The sequence below is a fragment of the Ambystoma mexicanum genome, chromosome 10 (genome assembly GCF_040938575.1).
Source record: "Ambystoma mexicanum isolate Mex_15411 chromosome 10, UKY_AmexF1_1, whole genome shotgun sequence".
NCBI classification, from domain to species: domain Eukaryota; kingdom Metazoa; phylum Chordata; class Amphibia; order Caudata; family Ambystomatidae; genus Ambystoma; species Ambystoma mexicanum.
This window is the reverse complement of record NC_090932.1, coordinates 149465360-149490301: the sequence shown is the minus strand read 5'-3', so window position 1 is coordinate 149490301 and position 24942 is coordinate 149465360. Positions and strand designations below refer to the sequence as shown.

The 24942-nt window shown below is 42.6% G+C and overlaps 1 protein-coding gene across 7 annotated transcripts in view; it reads right to left on the bottom strand.

The window, feature by feature from the left end:
- SLC4A5 (solute carrier family 4 member 5) overlaps positions 1 to 24942 on the bottom strand; it is an 802545-nt gene that overhangs the window by 658765 nt on the left and 118838 nt on the right. For all 7 annotated transcript variants that reach the window (XM_069617635.1, XM_069617636.1, XM_069617640.1 and 4 more), the window contains exon 3: positions 12885 to 13076. In XM_069617635.1, the coding sequence (XP_069473736.1) occupies positions 12885 to 13076 (192 nt within the window). The remainder of the gene's footprint in view (positions 1 to 12884; positions 13077 to 24942) is intronic.

The following is a 24942-nucleotide window of genomic DNA, read 5'->3' as shown; positions in this document are numbered from 1 at the left end:
ATTCTGCTACCATAAAAAAAGTGGCTTTAACAGAATTACCACCTGTTTATTCCTGCACCGCCGAACATGTAATGAGGCGCAACGTTTTTTAACATTCTGCATTATTAACCATTCTGTTTCACCTTCATACTTTTGGAAATGTAAGTTTAGTTCCTGATACACAAATTCGCCATTTATCATGAACTGTTTTATGACCTCTCAGGATGGATCACACTCCACTTTATTAATGTATAAGGATGACTTTGCAGATCCTTTCCTTACTTTTACATGGTGCGCACGTTTCCTCAGTTTAACTAAAGATTCCAGGGAGTTTTAACACAACTCCCCTCTTAATACATTGGAAAGAGTCGGTTGGAGGAGATTTAGCAGGTATCTCCAAGGGTACCCTTCCAATTTTGACAACCAGCTCTGCTTTTAATAGCATAGAGTATTATTGGCAACAACTTTTGTGACTAAAACCCAGATGAAGTGTTTTAGTGTATAAACCCATCAATATAAATAATTTTTTGATTTTTACTAATTACTGGAATTATTTTCATTTTTTTTTTTTTTAATGTATTGTCTAACCTACACCCATTGCATTTATCCTGAAGCCTAAGTGCAAGCCCTTTCAAATTTCCTCTAACCTTCCCTTCCCCAAGTACCTACTGAATGGAGTAGGCTTATGTTTCTTCGTAAAATTCATCACCCTAGTCCTTGCTACACCGATGTCCAGACTTTGTTTTTTATCAATGTTAAGCGCTAATGTGATGTTTACAGAGAAAATGCTTGGTGTACATCTATCTTTTTTAATCTAAGGGAAATGTTTCCAGTGTAATGTGCCTGTCCTTAGAATATGCTAGAGACTGTCACCCTGATTCATGGAATTATTTGCGCGTAAAACGAACATTTGCGCGCCATTCTTCCTGAAAATCCCCATACCTCAAACAGGGATTTTGTTGCAAAAAGGCGCGCAAATGTGATTTTTACGCGCAAATAATTCTATGAATCAGGCTGTGTGACACTATGGTGCTAGCTCTCTCTCTCTCGTGACAACGCGGAGCAGAAATCTGTTCTTCTCTAAGCAACCCTATTACACTGGCAACCAGGGTTCAAGTCCTAAAAAAAAAAAGTGGGGGGCTCATTAACATACCAATTGAATGTGGCATCCCCAGAAATTAGCATATCAAGGTGCCCTCTGAAAAAGTGGTGGGACTCTGTCCACCAGCGTGTACCCTCGACTTCAGCCCTGCTGGCAACAAAGTGATGCTAGCCCAACATCAGAATTCCTGCATTTTGTCTGTGTATGCATAACCAGAAGTTATTGTACAGGTCGGAGTGCTCAGCTGACATTTCATGGCTTCCCTGCAGGGACTTAGGCTACCCCACCTGTCTGACTCTAGCCGGGAATGGATCCAGGACACTTTGTACAGATCCCTGTAGGTGGTCTGTGCATAAGAGAACACCCAAATTATATTTCATACAATAACAGTTTTATTCATGTGACCTATAAAAATAGCATTACAAAGCTATCATCCAAAGCCTTTTGTTTGCCCGTAATTGCTGTTTAAGGCATCTCAAATCAACCTCATACAATGAATCTTTGCAGTTTATGCAGTGTGAGTTAGTACATCTGGTGACTTTAAAATGTGGTATGGTTGTCTTCACATCTGTTTAGTCGATACTAATGGTGTTTCTGGCACCCTGTGAGTAGCTAGTCTTCTGTTGCCGTCTTCAGGACAAGTGTAGGGGACTTGGTGGTGTCATCGATGTATCACAAAGTTGGGACATCTAAAGCTAAGGAGGTACAAATTAGAAACTGGGTGTGTCTCTAAAGGGACCGTGGTGCCTGGAAATTGTGCTGGGCTGTATCCTACCTGAGCCATTTCTTTACAGCGTCACAGGTTGGTGAAGAAAACAATTTGAGTTCTTCGCTCCAAGCGCCTCCTGTGCGCTTTTGTTGAATTCGATCCTGTGTGTCTAGGATCTGGTCCGCAGCTGAATAGCTGTTGAACAAGATAATTAATATCTAGTGATATATTTGAGAAAACGGGTTCCTACACTTGCATTTATTGTGCAAATGCTGCCATTTATGGCTGTGGTGTGGACCCATTGTCGGTGCTCGCTATTTGGCAATGGTGCGGTGCTGTGAAGCTACATTCGGCTCATTTCCCTGTGCCTTGCTGGTTCGTGTGTACGTGAGCAGGGTGTTTTTTTAAATATAATACCAGTACTCCCCGTGCGAGCCTGGCATGCAATGTGCAGCACCATGTGGACCCTCTCTGTGTGTTGGGACCTATTGTGCTCAATGCGCTCTGTGAGGCACCTGTCTGTTGGCGTGATCGGCGAGGGAACCAAGAGGTATCTAAATGTCCTCCCCATGACTTCTGGGCGTGTGGTATTGAACACCGTGGGGGTCCTCTCAGTGGTGAACAAAGTGCTCATTATTGTGCTTAAACGGCATCATTGCTGTGCGGGGGGTTAACCGCTCTGTGTAGCAGATTCTCGCTTACCTGTACACGCATGTAGCTGCAGTTTGTCTGTAGCTACGCGCATGCGTCTCATCTCTTTGTGTACGCGTCGATCGGGAGTACGTGTTTTAGTGTAAGGCGGGCATGCGCACGCAATCAGTGTGTTTGCGTGGCTGAGAGGGGGGAGTAGTGTCTCGGCCGGAGACTTTGTGCTGTGTGAACTATGGAAAACTATGTGCATGTTGGTTTAGTGTACTGTCCACTTGTCGAACACAATAACACCATGGTGTATTATTTTAATGTTTTCAATTTTCACATTTTCTTGTTAGTATTGCTTTGCATCAACAGGAACGCAATTGTATGTATCCATTGTCATATAGTGCTGGCACTTGGCATTATTCAGTAGTTTGAAAACACATTATGGCATATTTTTTCATTTTTTCACATTTTTGTTAGTAATGCTATGCATCAACAGGCACATAATTGTGTGTATCCATTGTTATATAGTACAGGCACCTGGCATTATTCAGTGGTTTTAAAACGCATTATGGCACAAGTTAGGGCTGCATGTTACACCATGTTGAATTAGAAACCAGGGATCACATTTAATTGGGGTATTTCGCATTAACAGCTGTATTTCCAGAAAAACAAGTTCCACTCAATGGACACATTAAGACCATTTTTCACTGTATCAAGACGGTGTATCCATTTATGCTCAAGTTTTCTCAGTTCTAAGTCTCTGTCACCCCCCAAACCCCCTGGGCTTTTGCTTCTATAGTTTGAATCACCCACCATCTTAGTTCTGTGTGTTTGTGTTCTTTTTTCGCAAAATGGGCCACCATTGGTTTATCCTCTATTTTGTTTTTCAGGCACGATCTATGCTCGCAAATCCTTTGTCTTACTTTGCGTTTGCTTTTCCCTATGTATACGGATTATATGGGCATTTGATCATGTATACGCTCCATTTGGTCAGACAATTTGAGAAGGTTTTATACTTCCATATTGCAGCGTTTAAGGAGACCTCATTCTGGTCTTGTTTAAGATGGCAGACTGAGCACTTGCCACAGCGGTAATGTCCGACTACTGGAGGGAGATGCCAGAGAGTCGTTTGGGCTGTTGTAGTAGGTCTCTCTGTGGGGTATGTATGTACCAGATAATCCTTGATGGGTTGGAAAGTATCTGTTTGTAGCAAGTGCCAATTTTTCATGATCGTCTTTCTCAGTGCGTTGCTGACCGGTGAGAAAGTGGTAACGCAGGTCATCTTTTCTTTCTGTTCTGTTCTTGTCTGTTTGGTCAGGCAGTCTGTTCTGTTCCGGTTTCTCGCCGTTTTTCGGGCTTTCCTTATGATTGCTGCTGGGTACCCCCTATTTTTTAGTCGGTTTTCTAGGTCTTTTCCATGCTGATCATATTCGGGTAGGCAGGAGCAATCCTTCTTATTCTCAAGAACTGACCAAAAGGTACATTTTCTTTGAGCGCTTGCGGGTGGAAACTTGTGAATTGCAATAACGTGTTTTTGTCTGTGGGTTTCCGGTACAGTATAGTTGTAATTGTACCATCTTCTGCCCTGAGGATGTTGAGGTCCAGGAAGGCTAAACTGTTGGTGTCATAGTGCATTGTAAACTTAATGCAGGGGTCCACGTTGTTGAGCCATGTGTGAAAGTCTTGCAGTTCCACAGTGCTGCCTGTCCATATGGTGAAGATGTCGTCTATGTACCTCACCCATCCGACTAGTTTGCTCTTATGTTGGTTTGTATCACTGTATATGAATCGATTCTCTAGATTGTCCATGTAGAGGTTCGCGATGTCTGGCGCGAAAGTCGATCCCATGCTGGTCCCTCTGATCTGCTGGTAGAATTGTCCCTTGTATATAAAGTAATTCTCCATGAGAGCCAAACGAATACATTCTTGGATAAAGGAGGTCGGTGTCGATATGTCTGTGCGTTGGTCTAAGTAGTCCTTGAAGACGTTGATACATTCCATTTGTGGTATGCTTGTGTATAATGCCTCAACGTCAAAGGTAACCAGTATGTCTTGTTGCGAGGTAGGAATGTTGTTCAGTTGTGGATCATGGCTGTGGTATCTTGGATAAATGATCTCATTTTTCTAACACATGGCCTTAGGAATACATCCGTGTTTATGGACAGGGGTTCCAAAATGGACCCTATTGCAGAAACTATAGGTCTGCCTGGAGGTTTGGTGGTGTTTTTGTGGATTTTGGGGATGCAGTAGAATGTGTCATGCTGCCTACCCCCTGGCATCCGGATCGAGTCCATCAGCCCCGGGAGCAGGCATCCAGATACTCATTAAAAACCCAACAGCCCCGGCTGGGGGCTGTTTGGATTCAGTCCTGGCGCCTTAGGCGCCAGGCTCATCATAGAAATCAGTCCTGGTGCCATAGGCGCCAGGCTCATAGACTTAACTTACCTTATGCAGACCATGCTGCAAATGAGTCCAAGCCAACGTGAGGCCTGGATGGGACTATTTTATTACAGGGACTATTTTTTACTCGGGTGTGGTTCTGGGGAACTCTTACCTGGGACCACTTTGCAGGCTATTTAAACCACGCCCGAACAGCAGCTCATGCTTCGTGTTATTCTGCATCCAGCAGCGTAACGCTCACCATGTCTGCAAGTCAGCATCCAGTCTTCTGCCACGCCCGCCTCGAATCCGGAGCTCCTAGACAAAAGGAAATGAAAGGAGAACAGGTTAGATCACGGACATTATTTGATTCCTTACCTGATTCCGGACCCAGCACATCTCCGAGCCTGGAAAGGACATTATTTCAGCACGCGTCGCTTCGCCAGCAGCAGCGCCACGTTATACTCACCAGTCCACTGCATCTTTCAACTCGGCGCTGCCTCCATCATTTTCTTCGTCGAAACCCAGCACATGGGGGGAAAACAAAAGGAATAACAAGGTGAGCCGAGAAAACCGACAAAGACAATCTCTTTGCCACCATAGGCTTACCTGCTTTACCACCGGAGGTATTATCCTTTAATTCGCTGCATCTTTCTATGCTGCACCTAAAAAGGGAGAGAAAACAGCAAGTTAAACTCATGCAACTTTTACCATACAGTGTTTGGTAATACAGACTCTTACCTGAACCCCATCAGCTGCCTCCAGGCAATATTCTTTTGGACCCAGCTGCAACTTAACGAGGGAATGGAACAAGAGTGAACATCGGACATATTGAACTCTTTGAACTTTATAGACACTGGAGTCAATATTCCTCCGGAACTCCTCCAGTACCTTCAAACCAGTGAAGTAACTGGTATCTACGCGCCCCTGGATGCCATGCAGGATGGAGAGCTCATCATTTAAAAACATAAGTTGAGGTTACCAAGAGGGGATATCGGAGGTGATTAGTGGGGAGAACGAGAACAGTTGGGTGGGCCATCACTAAAGTCCACGGGTGGCTAAATCCCTTTCTCCACTTGCAGGAGAATACTTCTATGAGTCCAGCAGACAAGATTAGGCGGGGCAGTCCAGACTGTCATCTCTTCACTACGCATCACGTTGGTGGAGACCACAGCTGTCCGGGTCCGATCGACGCCCCTGTGGGAACCAGGTGAGAGTAACAGAATGCTGGTATTACTGGATGTTCTTTAGTCAAGAAGGCTTGCTCATCTTCGTCGATCCATCCTTGTGTGTTGGCATACAGCATGAGGCTTCTTATTTCCTCTGCTAGGCGTGGTGTGGGGTTGTTATCCAGTTTTTTGTAAAACCGAGTATCACTGAGTTGTTTGGTGGTTTCTTCCTCGTGTAGGTCTTTCCCCCAGAGGACGATGCCACCTCCTTGTCCGCTGGTTTCACTAGAAAGAGGTTATTTGTTTCTAGGTTCTTCCGGGCTTTTATTTCTGTATTGGTAAGATTATCTCTGTAGTGGGTTTTGGTTTTAAATATGTTATCCACTTCTCTGAGGATCCTGTTCTCAAAGGTGAGAATCTCTGGGCATATCATTGATGCAAGGGGAGTGAAGGTTGACTTTGGTTTCAAACCTTTTGTGGTCGGGTCTCGGTCTTTGTCTTGTTCCCTTGTGGAGTCTCGGAAAAAATATCTGAGCCGAATCAGTCTGAAGAACCTCCTGATTTCGACTTCAGTGTTGAAGCGATCTGCTTTGTTTATCGGGACAAAACTAAGTCCTTTACTGAGGACCTCTATCTCTTCTGGTGTTAGGCAATACTGGCTTAAATTGAAGATTGGAATCACCAATTTTGTTGGGGTGGGGGATCCACTGTCGGGTCCGCATCCCGTGGTAGCCTTGTTGTCTCGGTCTGCCCTGATTGCCTCACCCTTGAAAAAATTGTTGTTGTTGTCCTCTCGGTTTTGATGTTACTCCGCCTCTTGGTGGTGAACCTGACCCGCTGCTGTTTGAAAAAGAAACAAACTTTCTTGGTGGTCTTCCGCCCGATCTGTTGGAGTTGCCACTATTCTAGTGCTGATAGAACCCTGGTACTATAATGCACATCGCACGCCAGGCTCGCACGGGGAGTAATGGTATTAAATTAAAAAAAAAACCCTGCTCACGTATACATGAACCAGCAAAGCACTGGGAAATGAGCCGAATGTAGCTTCACAGTACCGCACCATTGCCAAATAGCGAGCACCGACAATGGGTCCACACCACAGCCATAAATGGCGGCATTTGCACAATAAATGCTAGTGTAGGAACCCGTTTTCGCAAACATCTCACTAGATATTAATTATCTTGTTCAACAGCTATTCAGCTGCGGACCAGATCCTAGACACACATGATCGAATTCAACAAAAGCGCACAGGAGGCGCTTGGAGCGAAGAACTCAAATTGTTTTCTTCACCAACCTGTGACACTGTAAAGAAATGGCTCAGGTAGGATACAGTCCAGCACAATTTCCAGGCACCACGGTCCCTGTAGAGACACACCCAGTTTCTAATTTGTACCTCCTTAGCTTTAGATATCCCAACTTTGTGATACATCGATGACACCACCAAGTCCCCTACACTTGTCCTGAAGACGGCACCAGAAGACGAGCTACCCACAGGGTGCCAGAAACACCATTGAGTGTCGACTAGACAGATGTGAAGACAACCATACCACATTTTAAAGTCACCAGATGTACTAACTCACACTGCATAAACTGCAAAGATTCATTGTATGAGGTTGATTTCAGATGCCTTAAACAGTGTATTACTACCCGGAATTTACGGGAAAACAAAAGGTTTTGGATGATCGCTTTGTAATGCTATTTTTATAAGTCGCATGAATAAAACTGTTATTGTATGAAATATAATTTGGGTGTTCTCTTATGCACAGACCACCTATAGGGATCTGTACAAAGTGTGCTGGATCCAGCATCAGACAGGTGGGGTAGCCTAAGTCCCTGTTGCTTCTATATTATATTTCCTCATGACCTAGGCCCCCCTTATCAAAAAAGAGGGCCACACTACCCCCTTATATTGTAAAATGGCCTCCCTACAGCAACTACTATGACAAAGGTACAGGCCGGTGCAAAGCACATTAGAATGTTAGAGGAGAGCACCACAAAATAATCGGACAGCTTCGTCTTTCTGTTTTCAGTGTGTAGAGGAGGCCCCAAATATAGCCTGCACTCCAGTCGCCCATTTTGAAGTACCAGGAACGTTCACACCGAGATATGTGACGTATGAAGAGCAAGTAAACCAGCAGAGAGCCGCAGTGGGGCTCTCCCCAGTACCTATTAGAAGAACAATACCTATTGAAGTACCAATAACCAGACAACCATGGGCAGTAAGGTACCCATTGAGAAAACCCTACCAGCAAATGAAACAAAATGAAGATTGTTTAAGTACTGTACAGGAAGAAACCAGAAAATTCTTAATGGAGAGTGAATGGTGACGTCACGAGAGCCCAGACGGACTCACAGAACAAATGACAAACCAAGAATGACACAAAGAGACAAAGCGCCCTGAGAAAAGAGATTGTGAGCTTAAAGTGATAGACAGCTATCAAAGCGTAAGAGAGTTAAGCTGTAAGCAAAATGAAGACAGTCGATCAGTTTTCGCCTGTACATATGCTTGGAACCGCAAGAAGCTAAAGAAAACAGTGCGGCTTGCTATGCTAAGTAGAAGAATAGAGCAGCAAGCGCCATTGTATATAATCTATCTCAAAATGAAGCACAATATTATAAGTGCAGGTCCACTTTACATAAGAAGCAGAACCAACTCAGGTTATTACAGGCCAAATGCACGAAGTTCCATATTCTAGCATCAAGAGGAAAAAGGCTGAGTCGAAACTCGGCAGAGGCAGCTTGTGCTAGGGAAGCGGAGGTAATATAGATAGAAGCTGTAGACAGTAGCTACTTTAATTAAAGCAAAGAACAGAATATCCAGCCTCTGAAGAATCAAGATAAGAAAGCGAAGGCAGGTGGCAGGGTGAAACGAAAATCAAATGCACAAATGGAAAGAAACGAGGCAAATCCATGGTGTACTAGCACGTGACCAGCCGAGCGAGAGGAGGCACGAGTTCACACCTACGCTTGGCATCCGCCCAGACAGAGATATTAAAACTTTCCAGACAGAAGATGCAGTTTCAAGGCCAAACACAGTAACATAATTGACACATTGTTGTTGAAGTGATGATTGATTGTAAGCTTAATTGGAGGAAGGCCGGGTAGGTGAGGGGGGCACCCTGCATCTGGCTGACCATTCTGCGTGCTGCTCGGCGAAGTGGAGAGTTATGCATGGGGTTGAAGCCAACCCAATCACAGTGGACCAAATAATGTAGGCTCCTATAGTTAGTAGAACCAATGAGACGTCATACTTTTAGTGACGAATACAGTAGTCATTTATGAAGGAAGGGCTTAGATACCCACCTGACAGTATTTACCCAATCCCCTCACTTTGTTACCATATACAGATATAGCACCTATATTAAAGTTACCTTTTTCCAACCAATAGAATTACATGTTAACTTTTGAGTGTTACACGTCAGATTATGATGCGTTTTGAGTATGAAAGTTATGTTTTGTATGAAATTCGAGGGAGTTGAAGCGAGAACGGCTGTCGCACTGCTGTCAATTTCCATATTTCCCTGTTTTTTGTACTTGTCATTAAACAGACTCCCCTTTGCCAAACCATTGAGGTGTCCTTATTGATTGGTGTTGGAGTAAGAGACCCTGCACCCCATCCATCTCGAGGTGCAGCTATCTCGTCTTAAAGTGTTGCGGTATTAGCACTTATAGCAAACATTTGCCCATTGCACCAAAACAATATTAATTCGAGGCACTTTTGCATCAGGGCAAGGTTTGCCAATATCATTCCATATTATTACTCGAGCCCACATTGTCCTGGAGCCAGATTATTTACGATTTCCATAAGGGCAAGAAACTGGTTGCGTGTTCTTAGCACCAGTTTTGCTGCCTAGTAAATATGGAACGGAGCAAAAAAGGTGTGTCCCAATCTGTGCTGTCCAAGATCGGACTGGGACAAGAAATAGGCCTGGACACTCAAGAAAAAGTGGCCCACCCTTGCCTCAAAAATTAGCCCACCCGTCGCTTCACAACCCTTGACCTCTGATGACATCACCGTAAATGATGTAATTTGACCCCACCCGGAAGTGACATCCTGGAAGCGATGAAACACAAGCTTTCACCCCTTGCCAAAACAGGAAGTGGCATCAAAAAGCATTGTTCCTAAGTATACTACGAAAAATATGGTCATCGTTTCACTAATGTGATATACATTTCATACAAGAATGGATAACCATATGTATTATTACTATCAGTGTTTATAGATCCATATTGTCAAATAACTGTGAATGCAAGCAGACGTCCAGGGCCAAATGATATGTTATTGTACAGCACTTACGCTCTTTTTATACAACAAATATGCACACAATATCACCCAACTTGTGTCGGTACTCATTTATCGACCTTAGATGGATGAAAGGCTGAGATGGCCTCGCTGGGATTCGAACCTGCAGATCACACACACATCACAGCAGCAAGTGCTCAATCCACTGGGCTATCATATCAGCTATAGTGAAATGAGCAATTACTCTGTAGTGGATACCATTAAACTGGTAACTGAGATTTAACACAAGACCAGTTAAGTTCATCTGCAGGTCTGGTGCAAAGTTGGCCACAGTTGGCCATATGCTGCAGCAGCATGTGAATGATGCATGCATCATAATTTATAATGCACACATCATGCATGCAAATCAACCATCAAAGCAAGGTAATTATGCCGTTGCGGGTGCTTTTTGTTTGTTTAAAAAAAAATGTTCAAACATTTTTTTTTTCAAACCGGCACAGGCGTGGGAAGAAAGCGGCCCCCAGGGACTACACATGTCGAGTGGCAGATGGGCCAATCCGACCCTGGTGTTATCTAAAACATTTGTACTAGGGCAAACATAAACCAGGTGGTTTTTTGTTCAAGTTTACTGCATAAAACAACAAGAATTCTGTTCAGTATTTTCTTTAAATGTTATACAGCAACCACAATACACATATCTAATTGTTGTCCTAATAAAAACTAATTTGGTCTATTTTTTTAACAGTAGCAACGTTTAGATACAGTGGTTCCAGGTGCAAAAATGTTTTGAAGGAATACATTTTTTGTAATACGGTAATGTATGCCATAGTGATAATACTGTGCACAATTGTACTTGCACACGTGCACAAGTTCTGTAATATGGCCCCAGGTTGAAATCCCTGACAGATACTGTAAAGAGAGCTAAGAACACTCTCACAGCCGAGCTTAAAAGCCTAAATGACAGTAGACCACTGAGGTGATGATGGACTGATATGCTAATTGGTGGGAAGCAATGGTTAAGGCGAGCTCCACAGCACTTGGATGGCCAGCCTGCATGCTGCTAGACGTAGATGGAAAAGTACTGACGGAGGTTAGAGTGCCAACCAATTGTAGAGGACTGCGTATTTAGGGGTCCCATAGTTGTGTAAACCAATGGGACGCCGTGTATTTAGTGATGTTCACAGTGGTCATTTTTAGGGGAGGGCTTAGTTGCCCTACCTGATGTTAAGTAACCAATCACATAGTCACACTTTTTTAGACTAGTATGGATCATATACTTAGATATTCACTCAGAGCCAATCACCCATACTCATAGGTTTTGTAGTTTGCCACGTAGGATGACGTTGGTAGTGACACAGGTCAACGTCATTGATAACGAGTTTTGTGTATAAATTCTCCATTTTTTCTTAAATGCATTGAGCAAGAGGATTGAGCGAATTCGTTGATGTTTGTTATGCTCCCTGTTTTAGATAATTGATAGTAATACAGTCTTCCTTTCGTAAACTACTTCAGTAGTTTTGATTAAAGATGTATGAATAAAAATCTGGATCCCAGTCCATCTCCCGGGTAATTGCTACTCATCTTAAAGGACTGGGTTATCAAGTTCACTAGGCTAAGACTTGTCTAGTGATATCTAGCTGGGTATTCCATCTTATCTGCTCCCGAAACTACAAAGATTGCAAAATACTGCTGAAAGTCAATGCCTGCAAAGGGACAGATATTCGTCTTTGACTCAAGCACTGGTGCTCTTCATTGGCCTCCATTTCGTAGGAGAACATTATTCAAGGCCTAATGACTTCCACGCAAAGCCTATTATGACTATCCATTGCATATCAGGCAGAGCTTTACAATCACGGGAATACATGCTATTGAAACCAGCAAAATTTAAAAGACTCAGAATAGGTAGGTGGTAAATGCCTTTTCATATTTTCAATCCGACTACGGAATACGCTACCAATATCGCGAAAAGCTACCCAGAAACTTCTGCATTTTCATAAACTGTTAAAAACTTACCTGTTTACCACTGACATTTAATGCCGTCCTCAATTTGCTGCCGATCTTCATCGCAGCTGTTCTACATTGCCAAGAGGCCGTTAACATAATAAAATAACATGCCTGGTATATGTGACAATGCAGAAAATTTGGCACATGTCAGAACGCAACATTTCAAAAATTAGATCAGAAAATATGGATTGGAATTGGGAAGAAAATTCTTGTTTTCTATTTGAACAATGTTATTCATATTTTGAGGTGGAGTCTAAACATATAGTTATGCCATAACTATGCAATCAGGGACATTTACTCAATCAGCTCAAAAGCATCAACTAAAATTGCAAACTATTATGTACAAAAATATTGCGGGCATTTTTTATGTGGATGCCCTATGTGACTGTGGACATTCACATCTCTCAAGTCATCCTCATTTGGAAGATGCCCCCCCTCTTCTGCTTGGACTCATTTCCCCCTTCCCGCAGAAAAAATAGTTCCCATACATTTCAATCAAATCACCACCTCATCAAGCTACGACCAACCCCTAAAAATGTGTGAATTTCTAGTAACTTCAGTAGGATCACCCTCCAGACAATCCCCATCTTTGGAGTCACGATGGGTTAAGCGGTATGTCGCACCTGACAAGGCCGCAATGTGTTTAGGATGTCTACTTACTGGTTCGGCCAATGTTGTTGTTTCCATGATCATTGCCATCTTTTTCCCCTTCGTCAAAGTCTGATCGATCACGGTCCCCATAGTATCTTTCATTGTTGTTGCTTTTCTCTCGACTTGATGTTGATTTTCTTCGTCTCCTCTTTCGCCTGTAACTTTGAGGTGGAGGAACTCCGATGTAAATGGAATGGTAGTCTGATGAACAAAGAAAATCACAAATAAAATAATCAGGATCGTAATGTTCGCATTGAATAAAGATAGGGGCACTTATCGACAGATATCTTTCCAATCTATCCACTTTAAAAATTCATGAAAATCTATAATGGGAGTGTAGCTTTAGTAATCTGTAAAATATTGTTTGTTGTAGTACTTACCGTTGCATGCGGTTTTCTGAGGAGCATGAATGTATTATGACTGTCATTCTGTATTCCCCATGTCAAAAGAATTTTCATCACTTTTTAGGGGAAGGAAATGCATAAGGGAAGCAGTTCACAACAGTGCAGTCCCATGGAACATGAAGAAAAAAAAATCAAGAGAAGGGTCAGGCATGACCCTCCAATGAATTGTGCATCTTCATGCAGAAAGAGGGCGAGGAATTAAGATACATTCTTAGCTTCTTTGCGGAAAAATGCATATTTCAAAAGTGATGGGATGAGCTAACACCAATCGAAAAACATGCCTCGACCTTAGGCATTGGTGCAAAGCTGTTGATAAATAATACTTCCGGTTTTCACAAGGTATTCCAACCCCAAACCGTGTGGTTATTTCCACATGCAATATTTGGAAAATATCACATGAGATATCTCAACACTCGCATTGATTATGTTGGGTAAAAATCGAGAAGAATTACAATGAATGTTTTGATCAATTCTACTAGATTCATGGTGAGCCATTAACTGAAAAAGCAGCAGAGCTTCACAGCACAATTAGAACGGGAAAGCATCCAAGAACTTTATAAGTACGAGAGCAAGGTAGTGAAAAGCCTCTAAGCCAATCTTTATCTGACATATTTTCAAGTTGTCAGCCTACAACCAGGGTACTGAAATTATAGCTTATGCATATAGAGATGTATATATTATTCACAGACACTTGGTCGACCTCGAAAGACCTGCAGTAGGACCGATCCACTTTATTGTGGCAAAGCTTCTGCAGTAAAGGTTTTTACGGCTCTGGTGGATAAAGAAAAACAGGGATTATGGGAGAGTCCACCCGTGCAATTCAGGTAACCAGTGGCCCATGTACCAGTTCACACAGTCAGCGGGGAGAAGGCAGATGGCAAGTGGTAGCTTTGAAATGCGAAAGTGCGGAAAGATAACTCGAAAAATTACCTTGGTCCCCGGAAATAGTAGAGGTTTGTTATATTGACCGCAAGGATCTAAAAAGAAACTGTAATTTCAAGAAATCATCACAGGTGGCTAGATTAGGTATTGAATATGTTCTGTGCTCTGAGTCTTGGTTGACCCATGACTGCATTATATTCTTTGGCTGTCCAGTCCAAGAGGGGTGGCCACATGAAGGTAAATCAGTCCTTTGTCTCTAGGTGAAGAACTGTGATTTTCTCGAAGCGCAGCACAGTCAATTTTCTTTCATCTACATTAGTTTTGATGGAGACACAACACCCCCCCCCCAACTGACCCTATAAAGCTTGAATGAGTGAATTGGCCCCACCAGAACCTAGGCAACAACTTCATTATTGGTTCCCCCTCTGAGTAGTCATATATTTATTTTTATTTGTAAGTTGTTTTAATCAAGTAAACTTGATTTTTCAACAAATACAATTAGAAACCTTTTACATTCTTTCCAGTATCTACAACATTTATAAAGTTATACAATTATGAAAAAAATATAAAACAATTAATATGACATATCTAAGTACTTCAAGTGAAAAAAACAAGCATGACAATTGTGAGACAATAATAACTCCTAAATAACAAATCAAGATTCAATTAAAAAAACTTCATTCATAAAAGTGAAAACAGAACAATCACCAGTCCTAATTCATAAAACAAAAAACTAAAATGCACTTAATCACAATTTGCTTTGGTTTGGTCTCTTGTCCTTAAGTTTCAAGCTATAGAAAATGTTCAGAATAGCGTAACTTAACGGCTGCCTGTGAGAATAAAACAACAGCTCCCAGAATCTATCACTAATAGTTATGACATGATCCATTAGCAACGGTTTGAAATAGATGATTCTTTGCATGAGTAATGATGGACAATCTGTACAAAGATGTTTCAGTGTTTCTGGAACGGATTTACAAAATCAACAGGGTAACTCGCTCACAGATATTAACTTGCGTTTATATAAAAGTTCATGGGTTGGCCAAATGTTCAATCGATAGCGCAGGAAATCATCTCGCAATCGTGAACTAGGGAAAATCATCAGATAGCTTTCGGTTGTGCCATAACGTTTCATGTTAAAGGGAGTATCAATGAATGTGTGATATCGTGTACACGCACTGCGCGTTTGTACCCAATCATACTCCCATGAACGTATTTTGGCTTTATTTGGATTCTCTAATAATAGTGATGTTGATATACCTATTTCACTAATGATTTCCTGCGCTTTTGTTCTCCAGGTCAGAGGAAACACATCCATTGAAAAATAAAAGATATTTTGCAATGATGTTGATTAAACCAAACTTATCGATCGCCATTACACATTTTCTATGAAGTGAACAAATTTTCCATTTACAAATGGCATATAGCAACAATAGGCCCAGCTCATGTCTCACGATACATATAGGTTGCGACAATGGTAAATTCAAAACTCGTTTCCAATAACAACCCTCAATGACTGTCCAATAATTATATGATTTTTTTAGAAAGGCCTCAGTTCCATAGGTAATAACTGGGACAAACATTTGCTTGTAGTAAGTTAATATTGGGATCAAGGAGAACTTACAGTACTTGGTTTTGATTAGACGGGCCTGAGACACAGCTGTTAATATTTTTTGTTTAACTCGATGATCATCAGCATTAGCATTCAAGTTATGCGTGACAAAGGTGCCTGAGCACATATATGACAACACTGTGTTCAAGGTTGTCCTTTGTAAGGGTCACTGATAAGTAGCACTTCGCTGTTTTGTTGTACCAAATTGGATTACCTTGGTTTTCAATATATTGATAGTTATACAGTTTGCGACTGAATACTTATCTAGAACTTTCAATAAAGCGCGGAGACCATTCGCGGTCTTCGAGAGCAGCACCAGTCATCTGCATATAACAAATGTTTAATTTGGACATCATTAACCTTTGGTGAATCTGTGATGATAGATGCAAATTCCTGTCCTATGTCTGAAATAAAGAAATTGAATGTTGCTGACACTAATAAACAGCCCTGTTTTAGGCCACATGCGGTCTCTATTGGTTCCAATAATAAACCTTCTTTATTTAGCCTGATCTGGATAGAAGTGCCTGAGTGCAGTTGGATGATCCACTTCAAAATATGCCATTATCCATGAGTTTTTTGTATAGTAACTTGTGGGGAATTGCGTCGAACGTCATACGAAAATCAATGAAGGCCATGTTCAGGGCGTGATTTTGTTGGTGGGCATGATGAATGATCAAATTTAAAGTGATAACATTTACTGCAGTGCCTAACCCGGGCAAAAATCCTGTTTGAAATGGATTGCACAATTCACTAGAATCAAGCCATGAATTGAATTGTTTTAAGACAAGGCGAGCAAATATTTTGCCCGGGCAATCAAGAAGGGCGATGGGGCGATAGGCTGTAGGGTGAGCCCTCTAGCCTTTCTTGAAAATTGGAAGGATGATTGAACGTCTCCATGATTTAGGTATTTCACCCACAGCAAAAATATGCTTAAAGGTTTCAAAGAGAATGGATGTCCATTCTTGGGGATGATCGTTTAACATTCCATTGTGTAGACCATCCGGACCACTCGCTCTTGATTGACTAAGATTTTTAATGCAATCTAATATATCTGCATGTTCCAATCAAAAGGCATGAGATGATACTAAGTTCAGTGAACCCCAATGGAAGTCCGGAAACAGAGAATGATAAAGATCTTTAAAATACTCACACCATTTATCATTTGGGACAGCAGAAGTAAGCACAGCAGTCTGGGATCTTAAGGTGGGCACATTTAGACAATTCCAAATGCCACTAGTTGATTTGGTGATTATCTGCCTCAGCATTTCCTCACTATCTTTCTGGTATTGGAGGCACCTCTGACTTTTCAACCAATGTCTATACGTGGATTTCAACTTTCTTTTTAATCCTGGTCTATTAGTTGCTGGCTCATATCTTAAATTGCATATGTCCTGTCTGAGCTTTGCCTTTTTTGTTGGAGTTCCGGGTCAAAGATATGCTGGTGCTTGTGTCTGATGCTAGAATCATGCATTTTTATTTGCTTGAAAATTTGCATCATGTTGACATAGCACTTGGAAGCATTGGATAATGAGGAACTGAAAGAGTCAGTCAGAATGTGTTTGTAGTGATCTAGTTTCCTCGAATTCCATCATAAGCGAGTGCTGCTTTTATTCACTTGAAGAGAATGTAAGTGAATGTTTTTGTTCAAGGACTGTTGTTCGGATGGAAAGTCAAAGTGCATGATGAGCTTATTATGATCACTCACAAACAAAGGTGTTACAATCATAGTCTGTACCTGCAGTAAACATTTCTTGCTTATATAGATGTAATATATGATGGCCTGGCGCGTACCACATGACCAGGTTGAAGATGCAGGCACATCACCAGACACAGTGTCATTCACCATGACGAATCCCCTTTCTCGCATAATTTTACACCATAATCGTTCTTCAGGCGTGTGTTTATCATTCTCAGCTGGTAAAATATGGAGATTTAAATCACCAAGAATGATAGAGAACGTTATACTAGGATCTGCAGTTATGTTATCCAGATGACATAATAGATACATAAAAAATATTTCATCTGATAGATTCCGTTTACTCCAAAATATGTCAATGGCAGCTAGGCTCGCGCTGCCTCGAGTTAGTTTCACTGCTTGGAAATAGGGGGACAGAGATGGATATGTCACAGTACTGAAACCGCTGTCATGCTTGACAGCTAAAAGAAGACCGCCGGAATGCCGCCCCATTGATTTTTTGAAAGCAAAAGAAGAGAGAACTGTGTGCGAGGTGCAGATTGGGGTGACCATGAGCCACGTCTCCTGTAATACAACAATGTCAAATTGATCCAAATCACTCGTGGCTGAGTTTATAAGGTGAATGTGGCCCCTGGTGTTCCAGCAGAGAAGAGTTACTGTATCTTTCCTAAACTCTTGTTATGATTTACCCCCATACTTCTGCATTCCTGAAGATATAGATGTTTGACAAGGGGTTATTATTTTAGATGTATCATTTTGCTGTGATTGATATATCATTATTTGAGCTTTTTCAGCTTTATGATTATTCGGGTTGATATTTTGAGACAAGATGAAACCCAAGTCAAACAGAGATATTCTTGCCTGCCTAAGTAAATTGAACACTAGGCCTGAACTTACATATATTTTGACTTCTGATAGGTCATTTTGATTTGCAAATTCCACCAGTTCAATGTCGGTGGTGGTTAGCTCTTTCAAAAATGGAACGTCAGTGCAGATGTTCAATGTACTTGTTCTATTAAGAACGTATGTTGGAAATGATGAGGCACGACATTTCAAGTTAAGACAATAGAGTAACGATTTACCAATAGCATGTAAATTCTGGGGATTTGCAACTAGTTTGCGTGTATATATATCATAGGTCGTATGTATGTTCTGTCTATGACTTAGATGATCATTTGTCTATTACGACCTTGTAACAGCATATTCGTCTCAGGTAGTACGGACGTTATTGCTGTTTTGTGATCCCGATTGATTGATTTAAGTTCAAGCAAGTAGGAATCAATGGAAGAATTTATGTATTCTCTTAATTCTTGCATTGGGGTTGTAAATTGGGAGTCAGGCTCTATGTGTATGCCACAAGCTGTTACAGGGTTCACTACAGAATTCGTTTGAATCTGCGGCTGTTTTAAGGACTCAGCCTTGAGGAATTTATCATGTTCTGCATGATTATCGATGGAAGTTTGAATATTTATAGCCTGTGGGATCATGTCAGCAACAGATTTTTCAGTCAGGTCCACAGGGGACCTTACAGTCGTAGTCAACATGGTCTGGATGGCCTCTGTTTGATGTAAAGGTTTTCCAGGCAGGTCCACGGGAGACCTTGTGGTCATAGTCATCATAGTCTGAGTGGCCTCTGCTTGAGATAAAGAAACTGATTGTACTGTTGGTGGGGAATGCAAAGTATATGCATTAATGGAAGCTCTTATTTCATCTCGAAGTTGGGCGATAATTGACTCAACATGATTCCTCGAATCTGGCTGAGCTATTAGAGATGTTGAAGGCACACTATGATCTGTGATATAGGTCTCGGGTCTCATGACTAATGGACCTGTGGTCTCGGATGGAGTCAAGGATAAAGATAAAGTGTTTGCCGAAGTGGCCTGTTTAGTTAAGGCCACTAAATCATCAAGTGGTTTATATGGTGTCAATGATGATGTCGCTTTCACTATTATTTCAGGAGCTAAAGACTCTGAATGTTTCTCTAATCGAGATGCAATTCTAATACATTTTCGTGATTTATCTTTTGATTTCGGGCAATGATTTTTTTTTTAGTCAATTTTTTGATTCTCTTCCAATCTTTCCTCAAACGTTGGGAGATTGCCGATTTGTTAGATGATATAGACGAGAATGTAGTGAACAGCTTGAAAATATTGGTTGGATCTTTTGTGTGCAATTTGGAATCCTGTGCCAGTCCAGGCTCAGTCGGTGGGTGGATGGTATCATCGGTAATGGTCTGGGGTTGCACTGGATTTCGAGTATCAGTTGGCTCCCATTTCAACGTTCAGAGTTTGGGGTAGCCCGGTATCATATATAGGGTTTTTGAGATCTCTGGGAAGAGAGGTTGCATGTTGAATGTCACTTGCAGTAATATAACTCTTCATCACAATAGTAGAATCCCTGCCAAAGTATTGCTCTATGAGCTTTGGTTGGTAGGTCACTTTGCTGTCTAATACCTCATACAATTTTGCTATGGTTAGCAATGCAGTGTTCATTGCACTCAGTGTGTTGTTTAGTGCTGGAGCTTCAGGAAATGAGAAATGCTTGTCTTGAGACTTTTGTATGAAAAATACGGATGTTTGATCTACTTCTTGGAATTGTGTGCGCCGAGGAGTGGGCGCTATAAATGATGGCGATTCATTTATGGTGTGATTATGGGATTTATCTAGTACTAGAGATGGTGCAGAGTTAGAGTGGATAGATTGGGGGGAGGAAGTACTTTTAGCAGGTATAATGGTGACATTATGTGTAAGATCTTCCAGTAGTTGTATTAGATCTCCAGTATTTGAACAAATATACAATACATCAGAAGTGGGACCGGAAGAATTGTTAGATAAATTCATGAATTCCATGATATCCTCATTTCTTCGCCCGTTATTCGTAATTGCTTGTGGGCTCGGCGCACGTTTACTTGGGCAGCCACCAAGCACCAACCGGGTTCCATGATTATGGCTGGTGTTGTTTTCAACTGTGTGACATTGCTAGAGTGAATGCGGTTATCTAAATTGGCTTCCTGAAGGAGAGGACAAGAAGTCTGAGTAATTGGCTTTAAATGGGTAGTGGCTTGTAGTTCCCCTGCAAGACATTCCAATGTTGTATCAGTAACTTCCCTGGGGCAGCAATTGTTCGCTGTACTTTCAGTAATGGAGCAGTTGGCCTCGACCCTGGAAGGGGGTCGAGTGACCTCTGGTTGAATAGACATTTTAGATGCAGCTGACCCAGAGTTAAGATCAGTCAGTGTAGGTGGCGACAGTAGCCCCTCAGCAGCACCCGTGGCCAGCAGAGCCAAGGTACTGTCATCCGCCAGCATTGACGTATGCAAAACAGTCAATCGATCTGTTTCCTTTATGGGGAGGTCAATACTTGAATGGTACTGTATGTCAGATGTAAGGGACAAAGAACGTTGTAATTTAGTGCCAATAGGGATGGTAAAGGGTAGAACTGATTGCTTGAACAAGGGACGGGCTACGGCAGCCGACTGTCCCAAAATAACTCCCGGCATGCCTGTTTTCAAAGTATTTTTACGAAGGACCATTATGTTCACTTAAAAATGAAATAACACTTTCTTGATACCACGCAATGTGGATTATAAGCCTACCTGAGAGTGAGTGTTGCCTTCGCTGTGCGCTAGTTCGCTAGACAGCGAGACAGCACCATGCTTAGCACCGCACTTCACCACTGGGCGCGTGCCACTGCGTGGGCACACTCGTGAAATAGGATGCTGGGAAGGGAGGCGGGCTCAAACCTCTGTGAACAAATGAAATGGAAGGACCAGTGATTACTACGCTAACAAACAGGAAACAACAAGCGGCAGACGTATTCCACAGACGTATTTGAATAGAACTCTTGATGATTGGGGTGAATCCCTCGTACCATTCGCATCCGGCCAATCACGTCGCACGAAGGAGGTACGTTGGCGGAAAAGTCTTAGTCCATGCAAAGTAGCCCAAGCAGCATAGGTAGAGCAGTGTAGGGAAGCGGGCCAGCGAGACAGCACCACACTTAGCACCGCACTTCACCACTGCGCACCATATTCATGGAGAGGTCCTAAAGCAATATGTGGTATGGGAAAGGATAGGATCTCCCTCACTGCTAATCTGCCAAACTGCCCTAACCTATGGAAAATTCACCATATGCAGAAATAGGCACCCTCCATTCCACATCCTCTGCAACACCTATTTGTTTTAGAAGGTGAGGAGCTTTGCTGGAGCGGAGTCAGGAGTACCATGCGTATTATATTTCGCATTGGTGTTCGAGTCATTGGATGTCTTCTACTGGCTGGGTGGTGTGTTGCCACATAACGGTCAATGTTTCCTCAGATACAAGATCCTTTCTCACTTACTATTACTGGATATCTTCAATTTACCCATCCTGGCTTCTGGTAGCCAGACTTCTGTACATATGGGGGATGAACCTCTTGCCAGACTCGTCTCTGGATGATTTTTGAGCATTTTTGGAAATCCCTGCAAACACGCCTTTCTGTCTTTTATCATTCAAAGTCTGCTTTGCAGCAGAGGAAATATCTTATTTCCCCATGCATACATATATCCCTCCGACTGATGCAAACTCCCTTCCTCCATATCTCAGAGTTCTTTCATGTGCACAGGCAGCATTTTGGAATAATAGGGAAAAACAGGGCCGGGAAAGAAGGGAAGCCTCCACTTGTTCACCCAATTCCATATCTCGATGATGCCCCTCATTACATCTATTCAATCATCCCCAGTGTCAATTGCCCCTCTTCATTCAAAAACCGAACCTGACCTCATCCTCTTCTGAATTCACCCATATTTGATGAGAACACACTTTGAAAGTAATCAGCAATGTAAAAACGTCAAAAGCACAAGCATTAATCTGTATTCTTTTATGGCGATGTTTCCTTTCCGACTACAATGTACTCAAAATGGCTGCCCCTCATGGTGCAAGCCCTGTTCTCTGAGCCACCTTGCACTATGGCCTTCTTTCTGAAATTGAAAATTGGTGCATAGGTACATGCACGTTTGCAAGAGTTCTGTTCAGGACTCCCTGTCAGTGCTTTGGTTACCTATATTGGTTGGAATTGGAGATTGAGTCTGTCTGGTACTAATCCAAATCCCAGCCAGAGTGCATTTGGTTGTTGGGCACATTGTGGGGTTGCATGAGGGGACAGCCTCTATATGTTTGAATGTTGCAGGCCCCTACCATTGGAGGTCTGAGTCTGCCCGGCATTAGTTTGGCATTAAAGAATAGGTCTGAAACCATTCAAGAAGCTCAATCAGTGTACCCACACATCCAATGCCAAAGGACTGTCATAGAACCACGAGAGCACTACTGCTTCCATGAGAACCCCTGTCTTCAACTCGACTAGGTAGACCTCAATCAGGTGCCTTCCTCCCCTGGGCTGGTTGGTCCAACCAGCCTGTAGACTTTCTTAGCATACCTTACTTCTAAGAAGGCAGAAGAGCTGATGGGTCTGCAATTAGCCTACACAGCCCAGGACTGAACTGCAGTGCTGCACGTGCACTGTCTAGCTTTGGAGCTAGAAACACTGCGAGTATCCTCTCTGTATCGCTTGTAATTGCAAACCTGCTGCGTCCCTCACTACAAAGAAGGGCCTATTAGAATCGAAGTCCACACACATTGCTTCTGAGTGTTTGCTGACCCTGTCATGGGTCCCAATGAAGTCTGTTTCCGTTTGTTGATTGTGATGGACCCTTCTGTAAAGTGGAAGCCAAATTCAAGCTACAGATTATGTGTACTCCCCCCAAATAGCCTGTTTTTGCTGATGCCAACAGTACTGTAGCCCTGGGGGTTGCCTCTCTTGGTTCCTTTGTAAGGGCAGATAGCACCATCCCCAGAGAGACACCCACTCCACAGGAAGCTGTCCTGGGAACAGGAATCAAATGACATGCCCATCCTCAAAAGGAGCAGCCTCGCACAAGGGTGCTGGACATCAAAAGTTGTTTTATTCCATTGAGAAGGACAGGGGGCGAGGTTCATGTAGTCAGAGGGAGCCCTTCACAGCTGGAGGAAGGCTCCACATCTTGTTTCTCTCTGCCTCTATCTTTCCCCTATGTGACCTCCACTTCCTATCCAGAAAGAACTTTGGGTGTGATGTCAGAATATAAAGCCCACTTGTTTCAATGGACCACTGAAGAAGGCTAGCTTTAGCCCAATCACCTGAAGACTTTTGCCTTTTAAGGAATGGGTCTCCTGCCACTAATTTGATTAGCTTTCAAGGAGATTTCTTTGTAGCCTTTTTGGAGAGCAGTCCTTTCCAAATTCTTCCAGTAGTGAGGTGAAGGCAGGTGTTCCAAGGCAGACGCAAGCACTGTCCCCTAACAATCCCCAGGGACCATTGGGTGTGACCCGCTGCTGGAACAAGACCTGCATCCATGCCAGCCACACTGCTGCCAAGTATCTTACCGTGCCTCAGTACCCCTGAAGACACGTATAAGCCTCCACCATGTGTGGGAGCCTGAGAAAATGATTAATCTTAACCCTGAGATCAAGGAGTGTGACTCACAGCTCATGAGAGCCAAGACAGCCAGAATACCTGCAATTTCACTGTCGAACCGCAGCAAGCTGTGTTTCTAGCATGCTCGACACAGACTGAACCACCGGGACCCTCTGGAGCTGCCTTTGTCACTAGCTGATTTTCAAATCACTGCCCTGCATTTTTTAACCTGTTTGCCACAGCACCGTGCCATCTGAAAGAGCACCCTTGCTTCAGATCGAACACAAATGTACTGCTGCATCTCCACTGATCGAATTACTGTTTGAACCTCCAGCTTCTTCATCGCTGAACGAGTCCCTGATCGAATCGACCCGGATGTTCTTCCCAAACTGCATCCTTCAAGCCCCCACATCAAAACGACTCGCCTGCGCATCCCATCCCTTCATTAGCCCATCCCCTGCCAAACCTCGACCGCTGAACCGAACCTGAGGATTGCCATGTTCCACATCTCTTGAGTAATGCTTCGAACCTCAGCCTTATTCAGTTCTACCCAACTTCGACATCTTCTTGCCACTGGAAACCACGACTGACACATTCCAAACCACATTGAACCACCGAACAGCAACGAGAAGCCTGGGTTGCTGTTGTCAAACTGCCAAGACACTGCATTGCCTGATAACTGCTCCTAGTCCATTTTGTGGCCTAGAAACTTGCAAGGTCACATAATCCTCTTTTCAACTGAAGAACATATCCTTTGTGGTTTTTATTGCCTTTTCACCCCCTCTCATTTCCCAGAGTGCTGCATCTTGCATATTGTGTCTACTTTTTACAGGGTTTGGTTTTTGTAGTTTTTTTTCGATTCAGTCATTATTGTACATGTGTGCTTAATTTAAGTATATATATTTATTTAGCCTTGATTGGACATTCCTTTACTTTGAACTGTTATACTTTGCTGTTTGGGTCGCGACAGAACCACATTCACACTCCTCTTGACAGTATATCCTTCTCTCAGCCCACATTACCACAAAAGGCAAAGGAGGTAT